Source organism: Papilio xuthus, unplaced genomic scaffold (assembly GCF_000836235.2).
Source record: "Papilio xuthus unplaced genomic scaffold, Pxut_1.1 DF826961.1, whole genome shotgun sequence".
In the NCBI taxonomy this organism is placed as follows: domain Eukaryota; kingdom Metazoa; phylum Arthropoda; class Insecta; order Lepidoptera; family Papilionidae; genus Papilio; species Papilio xuthus.
Window position 1 is genome coordinate 5,914,720 of NW_013531688.1, and position 18,892 is coordinate 5,933,611.

The 18,892-nt window shown below is 34.7% G+C and overlaps 2 protein-coding genes across 4 annotated transcripts in view; one reads left to right on the forward strand and one right to left on the reverse strand.

The window, feature by feature from the left end:
* KrT95D (phosphofurin acidic cluster sorting protein KrT95D) overlaps positions 1-18,892 on the reverse strand; it is a 64,687-nt gene that overhangs the window by 9,544 nt on the left and 36,251 nt on the right. For all 3 annotated transcript variants that reach the window (XM_013315509.1, XM_013315508.1, XM_013315507.1), the window contains exons 2-5: positions 2,492-2,719; positions 1,757-1,850; positions 1,152-1,311; positions 78-217 (exon numbers count right to left, since the gene is read on the reverse strand). In XM_013315509.1, the coding sequence (XP_013170963.1) occupies positions 78-217; positions 1,152-1,311; positions 1,757-1,850; positions 2,492-2,719 (622 nt within the window). The remainder of the gene's footprint in view (positions 1-77; positions 218-1,151; positions 1,312-1,756; positions 1,851-2,491; positions 2,720-18,892) is intronic.
* Positions 6,053-10,728, forward strand: LOC106120227 (NADH-quinone oxidoreductase subunit B 2). The gene is made up of 5 exons (XM_013315510.1): positions 6,053-6,180; positions 6,604-6,850; positions 8,618-8,745; positions 9,620-9,845; positions 9,940-10,728. The coding sequence occupies exons 1-5, from the start codon at positions 6,113-6,115 to the stop codon at positions 10,054-10,056; spliced, it is 786 nt and encodes a 261-aa protein (XP_013170964.1). The 5' UTR covers positions 6,053-6,112; the 3' UTR covers positions 10,057-10,728.

An 18,892-nucleotide genomic window follows, 5' to 3' on the forward strand; every position in this document is an offset into this window, starting at 1 on the left:
AAATCTAGCTATACTATATGTTTGATATCTCGTTAATTATGTGATGAGTTTTAAAACCTGTGTATATGTTGACAAACCTTAGTATATGACATATCAGCCTTATTGAATTCAATCTGTCGATGAGGGCGACGCCTGGCTGGTGCGCCGTATGTCATCTCGTCCGCCTCCTCAACAGAACTGAATTCACCCTCCTCCTCTTCATCAGAATAACCCCTCTCTGTAATCAATTTAAATTGTCAAGTAAAATATGTTTTTAATTATATAATATTGAAGCAATTCTAACACTTTTCATACCGCTACCTTTTTCTATTGAAATAAACTCGTTGGCAGTTAAAGTGTTAAATCTACGAATATTACAAATGCGAATGTTTTTAAAAGATGGATGGATGTCAGGTGATATCTTCAAATATAGAACATAGTCTAGAAGAACGGTCATAGACTTAAAGATTTTTTTTAATACCGCGCGGGCGGTGACGACGATAGCTAGGTTAACGATTTATTTTGAAATATTGCCTTTTAATTTTTTTATTAAATTTCGATTTAATTTCTTAGTAGCTACGACAATAAGTAAATACGTAAATACTAAGTATTTAAGCCGTACGTGTTCCGAGCTACACGGATGAGTATCATAAGTTGTATACATTTTGCAACCGTCGCTTTTAAAATTAGAGCGTCAAACGCGCGTACATCCTTTTGAAAGCAGATATGCATTTTAATGAGACGCAGTTAAAACTGCGCTAAAATATCTACAAGGTTAAATAATAATTATTATTTTCGCTTTATACAATTTTTATGACATAACAAACTAATTTCATACCTAAAGATATATTTAGCCATGATAAGTATAATATAAATAATTAAATGCCATTAAAAACAATACACTAGCTGTCGCCGGCGATTCCGTCCGATATATGTGTTCTTCCTGACTATGTTCAAAATCTATGCCAAATTTCAGCGTAATTCACGGAGCCGTTCTGGAGATAACTTCAAACAAACATATATTCATCCATACATTCACATTTAGAGTATTATAAGATTGTGAACAAAGTTTATGAAACTATGGGTTTGTTTTTTTTCAATACAGCACGATGGTTGAAAGACATTGGTATCAAAAGTACTAGGATATTATAAGGCAAAAGGTTACAACTGACCGGTGATGAGCAGCGTGTTGTTGTTCTTAGTGTCATGGTCGACAGGCGTGGAGGCGAGACCGGTGATGGTAAGACGAGCAACCGGCTGTCCGGCCGCAGCACCCACCTTGCCTCCTACGCCAGTCAGCTCCAGTTCCATATCCATTGATCTTTGTAGCACCTGGGGGATATAAAGCTTTATAACAAAACACGCAATGGATTTACTCCGATTTAATGTTAGTTCAACTATCATTAATTTCCTAAATCCGTAAATTGTATAGTAGCTTAGCCTAAGAAACCTTTCTCTTAAATAAAGGTGAGTTGTAACAGAACCTAATTCGTAGGATTTAACTATCGTCGCGAGTAAATTGTCGTTCATAACTTTAATGGAGTAGAACTGTTGAGCGATGGGTGTTGATAAAATGATTCACACGACATCAATGTGAAGGTAATCGTTACGTAGTACGGTTGGATTTGCTTCAATTATCGTGGGTTTTTGATACCAATATCCTCGTTTAAAACATACTATTATCGGTGTAAGGCTTCTACGGAGACTGTTTGGAGACATGATTTTATGATATTGTACGTATATTTCTGCAGTGGAAACTTTAAGTGTTAAAGCATACCTGATCCATCCTAATGACGCCTTCAGCCAAAGTCTTGTAGCCGAGTATTGTGCGATTTTTGTATTTCTTGCGCCTTTGAAGCATTATTTGCAATCTGAGAATGATAATAGTACTAATTTTACTGATTGATATTAAAATAGCTTTATTATTAACAAATAGATGTCAATTAATGTACAACATTTAAACAGATTTATATACGGGGTGTTACTTTTATGTACTGTGGCTGTGGCGGACGTCCACGTAATCAATCGTAATAGCGGGCAGCTTATGGTCAGCTTTCAGTGCTGTACCAAAGCGCTATTTTCTATTTGTAGAGGTTTACTGCTGGTTTATGAGCGTGTCCGTCTGTATAGTGTCACGGTTGCCCGGGAAATTATCATGCTATGTTTTCACAAAAGTTTGCTTGGATATTCAGCACTTGGGATGTAACCTATGAACCTTACGTTAATTTAATTAGAAATGTTTGATTTATTTATATGTAACATTTTTAAAGCGTACCACTGACGTCTGTCTGTACACTTCCGTGATACCGGAGAAATATACAAATTAAACGATACTTCACTATATACAAAATTAGTCTAGTCGTAGATAGGAGACCAGACTATAGACAGGAAGATACGAGCGTTTACTGTTTACTTGAATAAAGATTTAAAGTTTGTATGTGTCGAGTCTGTGTTCCTACTCTATGACATTTATTGCTTGTGTTTGCGTGTGTCTACTCTATGGTACGCCTACCTGTTGCCATCGCGCTTGACGAAGTGCGGATACTGCAATGAGAAGCAGAGGTCTAGCTCGACGTCGAGCGGCGGCACAGCAATGTCGTTGGAGCGGAGCGTGCGCTTGCTGCTGTGCATTCGCGCCGCCAGCGTGACTGCGCCTGCCCCTGCGCCGCCCGCCGCGCCTCCGCCCGCTTCGCCCAACGCGCCGCAGACTCGCAGCCGCGTCACACGCAATGTGCATAGCCTGCAAACCAAATACATTACTATCGAACCTTTTTTTGTCACAGATCTGCTTATGTTTTTCTGATCTCACCATGCCAAAGTACAACGAACCCTATGACAAGAGAACCCTAAGAATCAAGTAATGAAGTATGAACAAATAAAAATCTTTATATAATATTATGTATGTATTACTCGTAAACTATTAAGAACATACGTGTACGTGATACGAGATATTTGACAAAAGCGTAAAAAAATCACAGTGTTACATTTACCCCTAATAAATATTATAAAAATATTAGATTGGATGTTAAATATTTCAGAATATTTAATATCCAATCTATATGACCAGATTAAAATCCGCCTCACGTCTACACGCGGCGACATGTTATTGATGGGAATGTAATAACGTCACTCATTTATTCGGCACTGGATTAAAATCCTCAGGGGATTTAGTACGCTGAATAAAATATAAGCTGATAATATTTCGGCCTGCCATAATATTCGTGGACATCAACACGGTTTATATTGATATATACTTATACTAGCTGTCACCAGCCACTCCGTCAGCGTAGAATGAAAATAAAAATTAGTAGCCTATGTTTTATTCCAGACTGGTCTATACCTATGCCATATTTCAGCGACATCCATTGAGCCGTTTCGTTTTGTTTGACATATCTGCAAACTTCCATCCGTCTATCTAAACATTTGCATTTATAACACTAATAAGAGTAAGAAGTAAGATTGTTACAAATGTGGTATAAAACACATGAATGTTTTCGGACAAAACCATGTTTACGGCGACATACGAATAGTCGGTCTCTTGACATATCAATATGATAGTTGACATGGCTCGTTGCGCTGGAAAATTGACTATTTCTAGTCAGATATTGGATAGCTTTGACATATTAATCAATATAACACACCTATTTGAACATTAATTACATTCATATACAAACCAACAAACATCTACATATAATATTTATATCAAAAGACTGAGGTAAATTATGTTGTTTAAAATATAATTTAAAATCTGTATATTTATATCTAAAACTTTACTTTTATATAAAAGAGTTTGGAAATTTAAAACCTAAAGTAAGAATTTAACGTGTTTCGAGATTTTCGAGATTCCAATTTTGTAAGTAATTCCAGACCATTTTTCTGTTAAAGCAATTAGAGGTATCGCTTAATTGGCATTAATTCGTCCAACGATCGAAATCGCTTACGGCTCTGGCTTATAAAGATTAATGGTCTTTGTTCGACAAATGTAAGGTACTTGGATCTTTTTAATTAAAAAACAAAAATAATCAAAATCACCGCCGTAATACTAGTATTGTAACAAAGTAATATTTTTTTTAAATGAGAGGCATTAAACGTTTTATACAAGTGTTTCGACATTGGGAACGATGGATAACAGATTTAAAATTAAGTTTATTTCTTGAAAACGTAAAATACTTTCAAGTCAAAAACCAATAACTAGAACTGTCTACGACTAATAAAAGACAGTCTACAAGTTGAGGTATATTTTAATGATCATCCGAACTGTTTACCCGAGGGAATAGATAGCAACTAGTGTCATTTGCAAAGACATTTCTAGTGGTCTATTTAACACTTTACTTATGTCCTTTACCTTATACCTAGGTAATAGCTAAATAGTAAACTCCCGATCCGAAATGAAAACGATATTTTTTCCTTTTTCTCCACCAGTAACACAAGAACAAACTAAAGTTTATGATTAAAAAGAAAGAATTTCATAATATTGAATCGGCCTAAAGACTCCATTTAAAATTTTCAGTAAATTTTGTCAGTAATAAAGTCTCGGTCTGAATTTTATGACCTGAAACGTATCCTGGGGAGAGGGAGGCTCTCCCGAAGGCTTACGTTAGCAGGAAGATGCTCAAGGGGGATTTAATAAAACAAGTTTCAGCGTAAAAAACCCGGCAACTTGCTCGTCTGTCGCGAATAATGAATGCTTGCGGAGAAGCCTTCGGAATAGTAAAGCTTCGAGTTAGGGTGTACAAAACATGTTCGTCGCGGACAAATATTCTAATGAGATTTTTATTTTTAAAGTTGATAAGCCAAGAGTGAGCTCTGACAGAAATTTTTAATATAATAACACCTGTTACACTTATAGAATTAAACAATAATATACTTATCTAATTTAAAGTTGTTCCATTTTATTTCATTAAATTATTTTTTTTTAAACGTTCATTTTGCCTCAATATTTTTGAAGACTATTTTTTTTAAGATCAGGTAAGAGATGGTCACTTTAGCCATTACTTACAAATTTTACCATGTCTCGAAGCAAAAAATGTGAAAGTTTTACGTTTAGGATTTCGTTAGGGGCTTAACGAAAAGTAGCTAAGCGAAAATATTGTTTTTCGATACAAATTTTATAACAAGCTGACGCCCTAAGTACTTTTGAAAGAGTATGCCCTTTGAAAGATTTAGGTGTACGAAATATAAGTCAACTTAAATCTTCGAGATTAATACTTTATCTTTGCGTCGCGAGTATCCAATATCCCAAGCTCCGTATACCGTTGAGTCGTCGTCGCGAGTGGTCTAATCGGTTAGTTAATGCATAGATCTTCTTGAACTTCACGGTAACCTTTTTTCAATGATTTCGGCAAAAAGTTTCCGAGCGACTGGCTTTAGCGACGAAAGCATGTGTGCACATGTACGAACCTCTTTGAATAAAGCTTGCTTTTGCTACATTTTGTGCACAATATATGAAAATAAATCCCAGATTTCTAAGCACCATTTATTGATACCAGAGTATATCTCTGGGGATTCTTGTGAAATCTTCGTAAAACTCGAGCCGACTTTAAATATATTCTGCAAGAAATCGAATTAAAGAAATCCCACAGCGAGAATCTCATCTAAAGAGGAAAAGTTTTAATATTATTAGTACTCACTTTCTATGAATTTACGAATAAAAATACGAATATTATTCGATGCAGTGTATTTCTATTTTATATTTTAGAGTTAATCGGTTTGTTTGCAGCTTCACTAATTAATAATAGTGTAAGACATAGATAAAAAACAACTGTATTAATTTATACAGAAGTGGAAGAATGTTGCAAATTAAATTCCGGAACTTGTTAAATGTCCTCAAAACAGCAAACTAGGACAAGGGCCGGGAGAAACTTCAGTTAAACGTTTTACATTTAAATGGTAGCGGCAAATAGAATTATGTTAGATATATTTAATGATAAAAAAGAAATGTTTTTTTATTACGTGAAAAAAGTCATACGTTATGAAAACTTTTTCAACTGTAGGACAAGAAACCTTTTTCGAATTTGGAAAGATACGTCAAATGTCTCGAACGTCATCAGACAAATTGACATAATGACAACTTGTCACTTGTAATTATATGAAGGGAGGTTATTTGGTTAAAAATATCAATTGATAAAATAAAATGTTAAAAATATTCGGTAAAAGTGCCATGAATATTTTAAGAGATATATTTAAACCCACATTATACAGGTATGTTTTATAAGCTATATTTAAGACAATCTCGGTGAGGTTAATAACATAAAATAATGAAGTGGCAATCTCTTAGGACTAAAATATCAATGCGCAAGTTTGGATGGATGGATGGATGTTTGGTATTACATTAATACATAACGGCTAAACGAATCAGGATGAAATTTCGATAAGAGATTACATTCTGGAATAAGTCACTAAGATTTTTTTTTTATTTTGCGCAGACGATACTGCGGACAAAAACTAGTAGTGTTCATATTTGTAATAGTTTCTTTATAGAACTACGAGGAATTTCCAACAAGTTTAGAAATTCCGTACATTCAATTTAATTATCTGTGAACATCGAACAAAATCTCGTTTCTCCGAGTTCCATAATAAAATTTCGAAACGAATTAAAACTAAAACTCAAACAATTTTCAACAGCGCTCGAAATCATTCCAATATTTTCAAGTCCCTTTCTGTTCCTAATGGCTACGGAGCGGTCGATAGGAATAAAATTACCGGACAAAATGTACATCAAGAAAAAGACTTCAGTGTAAGATACAAAAGTGGTGGAAAGTCATGTGCTCCAAAGACTGCAGTGAAGATACCTCCAGTACCTATTCATGGTGGTAAAACTTATAAAGTCGGAGAAAAGAGACCATATTCTCCATTCCATTTTCCGGGACAGGTAACAGACTTCATTCTACCAATACACAGTACTTAAACAAAGTCAATCCTCACTAATATAATAAAAAGTAACTCTGTTTATTCTTCTTTCACGCAAAAACTACTGAATAGATTTAAATGAAATTTGGTAGGTACACAGGTAGTCTAGAGCCTGGAAAAGGACATAGGCTACTTCTAAACGCGAAAAAGTGGTTGAAATTGGTTCAAAAGGGGGTTGCAAATTTGTATGAAAGTATCGTCATTTTTATATTATAGAAAGAAGACCGAAACTTATTTTTAGGCTGTTAATTTGATATAAAGAAATATGAGATTCAATGTTTTTAAAAATGTTACCCTCAAGGGTGCAAAATAACAAGAGGGAATAGGGGATGAAAGTATGAGAAAGTATGTGACGTTTATGTGAATGTTTTGCCGTTATGTTCTAAAGTGTTAGTAAAATAAGTAGCCAAAGACAGAATTTCACATAGACGAAGCCGCGGGCACAGCTAGTTTTAATTAAATTGTAGAATTATTGTCACACAAAAATTCTAACAGGAATATAAACTCAACCTGTACATCGTTTTCCTCCTTGCATTTTTTATTTATGTAGTCATTTATTGTGTACAAATAAATAAATAAAGTCGGTTAAATAACTTTTCTATTATGCAATTAACAAAATTAAACAATGTCGTTTATTCAATAGATAAAAAAAAAATTGCCATAGCGCTGATTTTTATTATCGTTCGCAAACAAAGCGCACTATCCACTTTAAGCTGTACAAATATTTTGCACAGATAAAAATTCAAAATGTGGAAATGTTTAAAAAGAAACACTCACATTTTTTGATTCTCAATGGTCTTTGGTAGCTTTTATTATTCCAACCAGTAACGTTTTATGTTAAATAAATTTTAATGAGGAAAACATTTTTTAAAGAGCTGTTTAAATTTAAAACCTTTGTTAACTTTTTTTAGAGATAATACCAGAAACATAATAATTATGAGATGCTGTAACATTTACATAATTATGGAGAGAAAACATATTTAGTGCTTAGTTTCTTTAGATTAAAATATAAAGTACCAGGATATCAGAACTTTAGGTCACCTGATGGTTAATTTCAATTCCAAAGGAACATGGAAGGATTAGTGCGAACATATACGGTAATATTGTAATGAAATAGAAGCTAGTGGGCACTGCATTGGTTTCTGTATCTGTTCACAATCGGTGTCGTCTAGTCTGAGCCTGGATAAGTTCCCGGTCTTTACACTATTAGTGTTTGTGATTTAAAAGACTCATTAGTGAATTTATGAAGCCCTAGTATACAATAATATAATACCAATTTGCTAACTTTACACTCTGCACATTTACAACCCACACAAGTGTGGAATCGACACTAAAGCGATCTTTAAGTAATCATTAAAAGCCTTTGCGTGCGGAAGTTCGAATAATTAAATAAACTTTTAGGATATAAATAAATAGAATTTCTTTCTTATTTCCCGGTTCAGAAATGTCTTGATTTTTTAACAAACAAGTCAATCCGTTGAGACATGTTTGTAAAGTCGTCGTAAGCCGCAACGTTGGGGGATCTAAGATCTCGTGAGATCAGCGACACGAGTTATTGGACAGCTCTGATCCGATCAGAAATATGCCACAAGCTTTTATACGATTGTATAAATGTAATATAAAATATTTCTTCTTCTCTTTAGAGGAAAATGAAAAAAAAGTTGTAAAATCTATTTTATATTTTAATAATTCGTCATTGGAAACTCATCATATGTATGTGGTGTTGCAGTCAAAGGCGGAGTGGGTGGTAGCTCGGATGGACGACATCCTTAACTGGGGCCGCAGCCGCTCCATGTGGCCGCTCACCTTCGGTCTCGCCTGCTGCGCGCTCGAGATGATGCACTATGCAGCGTCCAGGTAAATAAAAACCGCCCATGTAATGCCGGGATGTATCTTGTGGTAGTAAATGATGCGAAGATTGTCATATTTCAATAAACCCTAATACTTTTTGACAAAAAATCAAAATCCGTAGCCCGAATATGTAATACGCAAGTCTAGAGAATTCGGGTTAAACTTGTAAAGGCTAACGAGAAAAAGGATTCCAAAAACCTAACCCTAGATTACTTTATGCGTTCATCATCAGCTCACTATACGTCCCCACCGAGGGGCTCGGAGCCTACCCTAAGTTAAGGGTGACTAGGCCATAGTCAACCACGCTGGCCCAGTGCGGGTTGGTTGACTTCACACATATCATTGAATTCCTTCTCAGATATGTGCAGGTTGCATCACGATGTTTTCCTTCACCGAAAGCATATGCTTTACATTATGCGTTATTTACCTTTTATTATTAACAATTAGCCTTTTTGTAATAAATGTGAACGTTTACCTGTAAAGATACAAAATAAAAATAAAATCTTATTGCTTTGTTATTTCTAGATTATATTTTATTTATTGTAACCAACACGTGTTGTGTAAACCGCAAGACGCGTTCCGATCGGTTTTTATATAACACTGACCGCAGAATCACCTGTGCCTGACAACGAGTTTTATCACTACGCGCAATCAGAACATTCAAAAGCTGCTGTGTTTTGTTTTATAAAATATTACCACAGTTTAAAAAGTCAAAATAGATCAGACAAACTGTTTTCTAACATAAATATTCTAACAATTTAGGTGACTACAAAAGTCACTACGAAATATGAATCTCATTTGCTACGACTACGAAGTTATAATTCGTAGGAGCCGTAGCGTCTGTAGTCAGAATTCGTAGCTTATAAGTTTCTCTGTCCAGGTACGACATGGACCGTTTTGGTATGGTGTTTCGGGGCACGCCGCGGCAGACTGACGTCATCATCGTTGCGGGCACGGTCACCAACAAGATGGCGCCCGTGTTTCGAAAGACGTACGACATGATGCCGGAGCCCAAATGGGTCGTGTCCATGGGCAGCTGCGCCAATGGCGGTGGTTACTACCACTATACGTACTCGACAGTGCGAGGGGCTGACCGCATTGTACCTGTAAGGCTTTGTAGATTAAAAATACTGATTCTCAAAATTCACGGAGACTCGATTAGATTATGTTTTAAACTAATACGTATTGAATTATGACTAGGTGGACATATACGTGCCGGGTTGTCCGCCCTCGGCAGAGGCGCTGCTATACGCCATGCTACAGCTCCAGAAAAAGGCCAAGAGGATGCGCGTCATACAGGCCTGGTATCGACATTAGACTGCTTAAATTTACAAAATTTATTTAATTACATAATTATTATTATTTGACATAAACTGTATTTCATTAACTGTAGGTTTCCACTGCCGATATAATTTACCAGGTCTAAGTACTAAAGATTCTATTTATTCAAATTGATTGGAAGCTTTAGACTCATAAATACGATCCCTCGAAGTTCCGAACGAGGGCGCATTACGCCCCGACACGTACGGGTACGCACCCGGGGAATGTCCTACTTACCCCACATTTAGGCAGGAGCTTTGTCTAAATAAGTAGGTCGTTATAAATTAAGCGTTGTTTCATAATTAAAGTAGCACTTTTTGAATAATAATTTAATTACTGTTCTTATTTCTTGTTTAGCAATGCCATGTGATGTCAAATTAAATCTTGCAGTCGAAATTAAAACATATTAGTAACTGCTAATTGCGGCGAGTATTTGAAATACGAATATTAAGTAACCACAAAAAATCTCCGCTCTTGAAATATATTGATTTACAAAACAAAACGTTAATTCGTACATAAAATAAGATGTAAAAACGCTCGCAATGGGTTCGTAGAGCGCTTACAATTTTCTAAAAATCGTTCCAACGTAAAACGAACAAAGCGACGGCGTAATGGGTCCCGGGGGATGATTCGAGGCGTACCCGTAAAGTATAGGCCCTGCTTTCAATTGTGCCTCCTTTAGTATTATCGACGCTTTACTTTGTTTAATACAAGTATCGTTAAAACTGTATAAACTTTATTTTTAATAGCAATGTTTCTTTTATACAAGATTGGTAAGAAAATATGAGTAGATAGGAATTGGGATTGCCGCCCAACTATTCCGCTTCGCCAAAGATAGAGAAAGGTATTCTAAACTGTCAAACTTCAATAATCGGAGGGACACTAAGATGAACTGTTGCTGTTCGCAACGCGGAATACGGCACGGGTGTACTGTCTAGAATAACGCATTGGCTACTCGTTTTTAATTGCACGATAGCAAAGTCGCGGTTAAAAACTAGTATTTATATTAATAACGAACACCGAAATATGTTGGGTGGAAGGAATTTGTAGAATTATCCACCCTTACCCACGTGGGGTGCGAAAGCCCTTTATCGTCGATGTACAGGTGTAAGCAAATTCCTCAGGGCGTAGGCGTGTATTACTGGTATATAACACGCTTACACCGCGCCACCGGGCTCAAGTATGTGTTGATTAATTTCACATTGTGTACACCGTTATATGTTTATAATGTGTAATGAAATTCAAGAGCGCGTTAAATTAATGATGCACATAAAATACTATAGCATATTTGATTTAATCCAAAATACTAGCGTCTCTGATAAGTTAAGAATGTGTATATTAGAGGAAGTTTGAAAGTAGCGCCAGTGATCGAGAAATCGAGGAGTAAAAGATTACCGTGGTTTGGACATGTTGTACGGAGGGATGATGATGATAGAAGCAAAAAAGTAATGATATTGAATGTGGATGGCTACAAGGGTAGGGGAAGACCAAAAAAAGTATGGAATGACTGTGTGAAAGAGAATATGCGTAGGAAGAGTGTAGATTCGGATGTATGGAGGAGTAGTACATACTGTACCGACCCTCAATCGGGCAGGTTGATGGTTTAAGTTCAAGTCAGACGATCTCATAGAGTCCATGTGATGCGTTATTTATATTCATAACAATTTAACATCATTAACATATTCTTATTACAAATGGAGATAATATTCTGAAATCAGATATTAATAACAATATTTCGAAATATAAAATTCCCACATAAAACATCTTTAAACATTAATTAACGATATAATCTGTGGTGTGAATTGCAGCGTTACAATTACAAATTACAAGTCATACAAAACGCACGATTGCACTTGTATTATTATTGTTTATATATTATTTAACAGTGATATGATAACTGTGCGTGTTAGTAATTACTATTATATAACCGTCTGGTTCCCATCGTCTTTTGTTATTGCCTTTAAACTAAGGGCAGTTCACACTAGCGCCATAGCTCTCACAATGCATTTCACTTGCAGTAGCCTACGGCTTCGTCCACGAGTAATGAAATAAAACTCCAATAATAAATATAGCCTATTTCACCCGGCGATAGTTTAGCTTCCTAACAGTGGATTTTTTTTTAAATCGGTTCAGTCGTTCAAACTAAAAAAAGATCATGATAAAAACTAAGAACAAAAATATGTGCAGTAATGTTTAAGTAATAAATATACATAATAATAGAGGACATAGAAGAATTATTTTTAAAGACCTACATTATTATAAATTTCAAGTACATGTTACAATGTCGAATAATTATTATAATTGTTTTTTCATTCATTGGAACAAATCCAAAATATTTCTGGCAGGAAGGAACGACAATATAGTTTTAATAAAAAAAAACTAAATTAATTTTTACTTTACTGTCGTCAAGAGACAAAAGCATAGCATAGTTAAAAAGCTATGCTTCAGATATTAATTTAAAATACGAAATTAAAAAAAAAAACGAAACATTTTCCGGCGAATAATATTTTATCGTTGAATAAAACCTAACCTGCATGGTCTTATCGCAAAAAGAATATCATCTCAAAGCCAAATAAGATATTACAAAGTTTTCCATTATGTTCTGGTACGTTTCAATACATACATACAAAACGTAATACACTAGTTGTCTTACAAACTCATGCATTTAAATGGAAAATATACAACTTTACGTATTCCCTGCACCTGAACCACTCTCCAGAGTTCTGAGAAATGTATAATGTAACTACGAGCTTCGTACATTGTGCAGACTTTATTCTACGTCTTTTTACCGATAGACTATTCTGACAAGATATTATGTAACCTAATGATAACAATTTATTTTTAACTAGCAGCCGCCCGCGACTCCATCCGCGCGGTATTAAATAAAATTTATTTAGTAGTCTATGTGTTGTTCCAGACTACACTTTACATCTATGCGAAATTTCATCGTGATCCATGCAGCAGTTCTGGAGATACCTTTTAACAATCATACGTCCATCCATCCAAGCATTCACATTTATAATACCAGTACGATTAACAAGATATCCCTACATTGGTTATTATTCTTTCTTAGCTTTATTATTATCTCTTAGCGGCCTCTTGGGGACTCTAAGTGCGAAAATTAATCCCTTATCCTTAAGAGTGATCAAAGCAAGTTAACGAACAATTAAATACTTCTTGTGGTATTATTAATTTAAAGGTACTTAAAAAGGATTTCTGTTTCTACAGAACATGCTATTCACAATATTGCAGATCGCTACTGAGTAGATAGAGTTCGATTGAAGCATTCAGTTTGAACCGGCACAAACTACGCTTTCGATTCTTGTTTCAATTTGAATTCACTGCATTGAAATGCTCCAATTAGCGACATAGATTCGAACCTTATTGAGTTTCGGATTCGTTATTAAATTGTTTGTTCAAAAATTGAATTCAACTTCAATACACAAATGTAATAAGTACAATTAAAAAGATTCTAAAGATTTCATCGGCAACATTTATCCAATCATATAAATCTTAACTACAACAGTTAACTTTAATACCATAATAAACTTCAACAAGTTCAAGCTACAGGTTAGAAGCTAGGTTAATATAAAACGCAACAAGAATGGAACTTTCTAATGAGTACAAAATTCCTGAACGCGACTCATTATTGGGATTGCGGTACACATATGCAGCATGCTAAAAGTGAATCCATTAATCTAATATTGTGGTTATGAATATTGTTATAATGAAGCGTCAATAGCCTTAAGGGTACGGATTTCCGATCACGCGGTCGGGGGTTCAAATCCCGCCATTCGACTATTGCCGTAAACCATAGGAGCACAAGCCTACCTAGAGCTTATTTAGAATAGTAAAAAGAAATATTAGTAAATTTCCAAAAAAACACAAACTGATTATAATAGACACTCAAATTTTATTATTAACGAGATACAATATAGTTTTTGGGTGACATTGAAGATACCTAATTCCTCTCTTCATTTTCGATATTTCAAGGCGATGTAAAAGACGTTTTGTGTAACTACGCAGGGCAGCATTGGTGTTTAATTTGCTGTAATTATATTTTTAATTTCCGGGCTTGAAAAGGGCGTAATTAAATTTTCGTGTCGGAGAAATAAATTGCTTTCGGTGAAAATCATTCTGTTGAATATGCGGTTTTCGCGACCCTCCGTTTAATGAGGGAGCTAGGTTTACGAGCAATCGTTTGGCTGATGTATGTAATTGCCAATTTTCATTGTTGCTTTGTTAACAATGTAACTGAGAAATAACTGCTGTTTAACTTGGGCTAAGAGATAATGATGTGATCCGATAACAATTGAAGCATAGTTCTATCTTGCATAATACTTTAAAAACAAGAAAAACAAGTGAATTCATTGAGTTTAAATTCAATTTTATCAAAATCCATGCTTAGTTTAAAAGTTTAATATTCGAAACGGTACGATATAATTCACAACAACCAATTCGTAATCGAATAAGCTTTGTGCTTAAATAGGTATTTACTAACCGTGGATTTCCGAGAACAAAATCGCCGTTTAAAACATATTCTTATCTTTGTTTTTTAAAAGATGAAAGCTAGAGATAGCTATATGTTTTATAGAACTTTGGTCCCAGAAACCAACGGTTAGACATTTAACAACAACGGAAGTAGTTACAAAGGTCATTCGAACAATACTGAATGATGGTTATTTATAAATACTGGTTGAAACAGACGGGAGGTCATGGCCCCGAACGCGTGGGTGACATGCGTCTGCGGTCCTAAGGTCAATTCGCTAACAGAGGCTCCTAAACATTATTTAACACATTCAATGCCACTGACTCATAGATGTAAATTCTCTCCAACTGCACACACTACTATAAATTGCATTGACATGAAACGTGTTAACTTTCATCAATGAACACATACGCTACTTAAGTTTTTTTTTTTAATTCAGTACGGACAGGGTCGCGGTCGATATAGTACATTATAAAACATCTCTTTAGTTTCATGAAATAAATACAATTATTGGAACAATAAGTCGCTCTAACCAATAGAATCTAAATAATAGCATAAAAGTAACTACCATTTTACTGAGCATGAATAAACCATGACCGTAGACATTAAGAATCGGTCTGAAAAACAAACCAATCGAAGACTGAAAATAACAATAGAAAAAAAAAACAATTTTCAATGAAAATGAAACCTTAACAATTTGCAATAAGGTTTACATTCACACAGTTAGATGTTGGAGTGCAATTCCATTAGCAAGTAATGGAGGAGTGGGATTAATGATCACGACTGAGCCTGGTGTTAGATGATTTATGACTAATCTATACGCACTCCATGGAACTCTACGACATACAAGATTTATGATGAAACTAGCGATCGCTCGCGACTTTGCCAACTCAAAATTAAAAATGTAGCCTATAATATGCCCGCGTACGTCAGCTGTACCCGTCAGTCTCGTTAAAATTGGCTTAGTCGTTCCGGAGATTACTAGGAACAAACGCAGTCGTGCGGACAAACATACAGATAGACAAAAATATGATTTTTTTTCTCGATGTTACAGACATTCACACTCACATACAGACACACAATTTTTATTAATATGTATAGATACTCTCATTAGATCAGATGTTCATAACTACAGGAAATGAAAGTAAAGTAAAAAAAAGCTTAGACCATCGAATAGAATATGTAGGTTATTTAATAAAGCAAAGCTTTTTCGTAATGAAAAAATAAAGTTATAAACATGAATATCATTTGTTATAAGAACCCGTACACATAAAAACTACTAGAGTGGCCACAGAAAAAAATAATATGAAAAATATCCGTAATACATTACGGTCCGTAGAGACAGGTCTGTAATTAATCACTCGACGCAACGAGAAAACAATTTTTCCATTCCTATCAAGAACAAAAGTTGTTATGACTGGTGGAGTGCGTGTGCACGATTCCAGATGGATTGCCCTTTTAGATTGCGTTTCCATTGGACAAGCATGATACGACACTTCAATGAATCCACTGAATAGATAATTTATCTACCCAGTCAGAGACTAGATTGAATAAAGTATCTGCTGGAAATAAATAAGACTTTCGAAGCATATTTTTGCGAAAGAATACCAAAGAAATCGCTAAAAATACTATAAGCATCTTTAAGTTTGTGTAAAAAGTTATATCGTACAGACTCAATAAATACTCCTCTAATTATTATAAATTCGATATCGATCTTGAGAAATGTTCCATAACGAAGGTTGTTGAAACCCACTTACGTATGCAAACAGCTTCCAACAACTTATTGACTTTGGAGTAATATTCAGAGCCGCAACCGTTCAATTTGTTATCGATCGCGTCGACATTTTGATAACTGCCTTGTTATTTTTAACCAACTTCAAAAAGGAGGAGGTTGAATCATATAACTCCAGTAACTCCATTTGTTTGCTCCAACCTACCGTGAGTGTCCAAAATATTTTCAAAAGAATCAAGATACAAAGACTGCTTGTCTTACCTGGAAATAAAAAAATATATTTATAACCAACATTACAAATATTATAAGACGAATTACTAAATAAAAAAGGGTCTTGACAGACAGACGGACGGACAACAAAGTGGTAAGGGTTCCGTTTTGTTACCTATGAGGTACGGAACCATAAAAATACTCTCCATTTATCTCATGTACAGTATTTTACAATTTATATTAAAAGGAATCCCTATTAAAATAATGAAATTTTAAATATTACACTATAAACAGTTTTAACACTGATAGAGATTAAAATTAATAGACAAATTAAGCCTCTCACAAAGTCTTAGGGTACAATAAAAAGGCACTTTGTTGCATCGTCAGGAGCTCACAATAGGATTGTTTGCTAAACAAAGGAAAACTAATTTCCGTTCCCGTTCGGTTTATTCACGACACCCTCCAAACAACAATGTTTGGAGAAACGTAGGCGTTTTGATATTGTCAACATCAGATGAAAACATCAATGTTTTGCCACAAGCTTAACTTTGTATTGTGTACAATATTTTTTTTTTATTGTGTACAATATTATATGGACATTCAGTCTCATCATCATCATCATCCTGGCGTTATCCCTGCGTAGGCACAGTATATACTACTCCTCCATACATCTCAAACAGCCGTCATATCTGAATCCACCCCCTTCCTACGCATATCCTCTTCGCATAAGCCGTTCTTGAGTTATAAATAGTGTAACTAACACGACTTTATTTTATATATATAGATTAATTTCAAAATCTATCATTAGGGATTTTTCAAAATATTGTATCATGGAAGTAATTTGATTAAAAAACAGATTTTTATATATCTAAATTCTTATAATCACATCGCAAATAACAACAAAGTAAACATATTACTTGCGCATCATTCGAACTTATTATATTTGTCTATATTTATTCAGAACAAACAAATGTAAGGTGACACCGTCTCACATAACATGTTTATTTCGATTGCAGGAAAAAACATTAGCATTAAAAAATTACTTTATATCTTAAGTACCCATCTATTATTTTTATTTTGGTGAAAAATATTAGCAGATTTTGTAGTAAATTTACTCATATTTCTTTTACCATTCCAACTAAGCTCTAAGCTTGTGCTAGGATATGGTTTACGACATTCGGGATTCGAACTCCTGACCTCGTGATCAGAAATCCGTACACTTAACCATTAGGCTATTGACGCTTTTTATATGGGAAAATAATAAAAAAATAATTTATTGTTTTAATAAATATCACTTATATTTTAAGGCAAACAACTCTATATAATTATTTTATGTCAGACCATGTTCTAGATCAAATTGCGTACTGAAACACATCAAGAATATATTTCGCGCTTTTGCGCGGAATCGATAACCATCAAACAGTGCCAGATGGATATAATAAAAACCCTTCCGTTTTACAATCAGATTTTATGGCGTCGTTACTCGGCCCGACTTCGAGAGCTTTATATTTCCTGTATTTATAGTCATAGCATTTCTACATATCCACCATATGCTATTCCTGTCGAATATTCTTTTATTGCAATAAAAATAAAATATATCGAAGAAATTGCAAAGCATTTGGTCTGTTTTTGATATCGAATAAAAGTAGTATTTTCATTTTAACAGCTTATAATTTTTTTACGATATTTCAAAATAGAATCAATGCACTTACCGTTGGTTTCTGAGACCAAAATTGCTTTTTAAAACATATCGTCATCCTTGTTATTGACTTTGAGAAAACAGAGATAGCAATATGTTTTAAACGGGAATGTTGACCTTATAAACCAACGGTTAGTGATGCAAAACATCTTAGACCTACATCCTTTTATTCACGAAAGTATATCAACTGTTGCGGATAAAAAGAAATCAGTTCTAATCTTTCTAATGGAAATTGTAGGAACAATAAAAGCGTCGCAAACAACAGCAAATAAGATGTTGGGGTTATGTAGCAATAACTTGTGCAACCACTAAATACGAGCTGCAAGAAGCTGGAACGCGGTTGCGGACTGGGAATCGATATAATACGGTGTTGCTGTACCGAACTAAATTATCATTTAAAAACAGAAGTTTTTAGTCCGTTATCTTTACATTAAACTATCAATAATAAAATCGAAAATAGTCTGAACTTTTCACAAAATGTAATGTCAAAAAATATTAACTCAATGAAAAGAATAGAAACAACGTCATATACAGGTCGAAAACTGGTGGGCCGCGGATGAGAGCGAAAGCGTTCCCGTAGCTCCGCCCTGATGCGTTGGAGGAACAGAGAGGTTTAGTGGATAAAGTCCGATAAGGAGGAGAATCCCACATAACTACCGCGTCTCCCCCCGGGGCGCGGAGTATGCATAAAGCATTCCTCTCT

Excerpts from the sequence above, each read along its gene's own strand:
- LOC106120227 (XM_013315510.1), top strand. The coding sequence starts at position 6,113 with ATGTTAAAAATATTCGGTAAAAGTGCCATGAATATTTTAAGAGATATA. Across the intron at positions 6,181-6,603 it reads TTTAAACCCACATTATACAG|CGCTCGAAATCATTCCAATA; the intron begins GTATGTTTTATA and ends AATTTTCAACAG. Across the intron at positions 6,851-8,617 it reads CATTCCATTTTCCGGGACAG|TCAAAGGCGGAGTGGGTGGT; the intron begins GTAACAGACTTC and ends GTGGTGTTGCAG.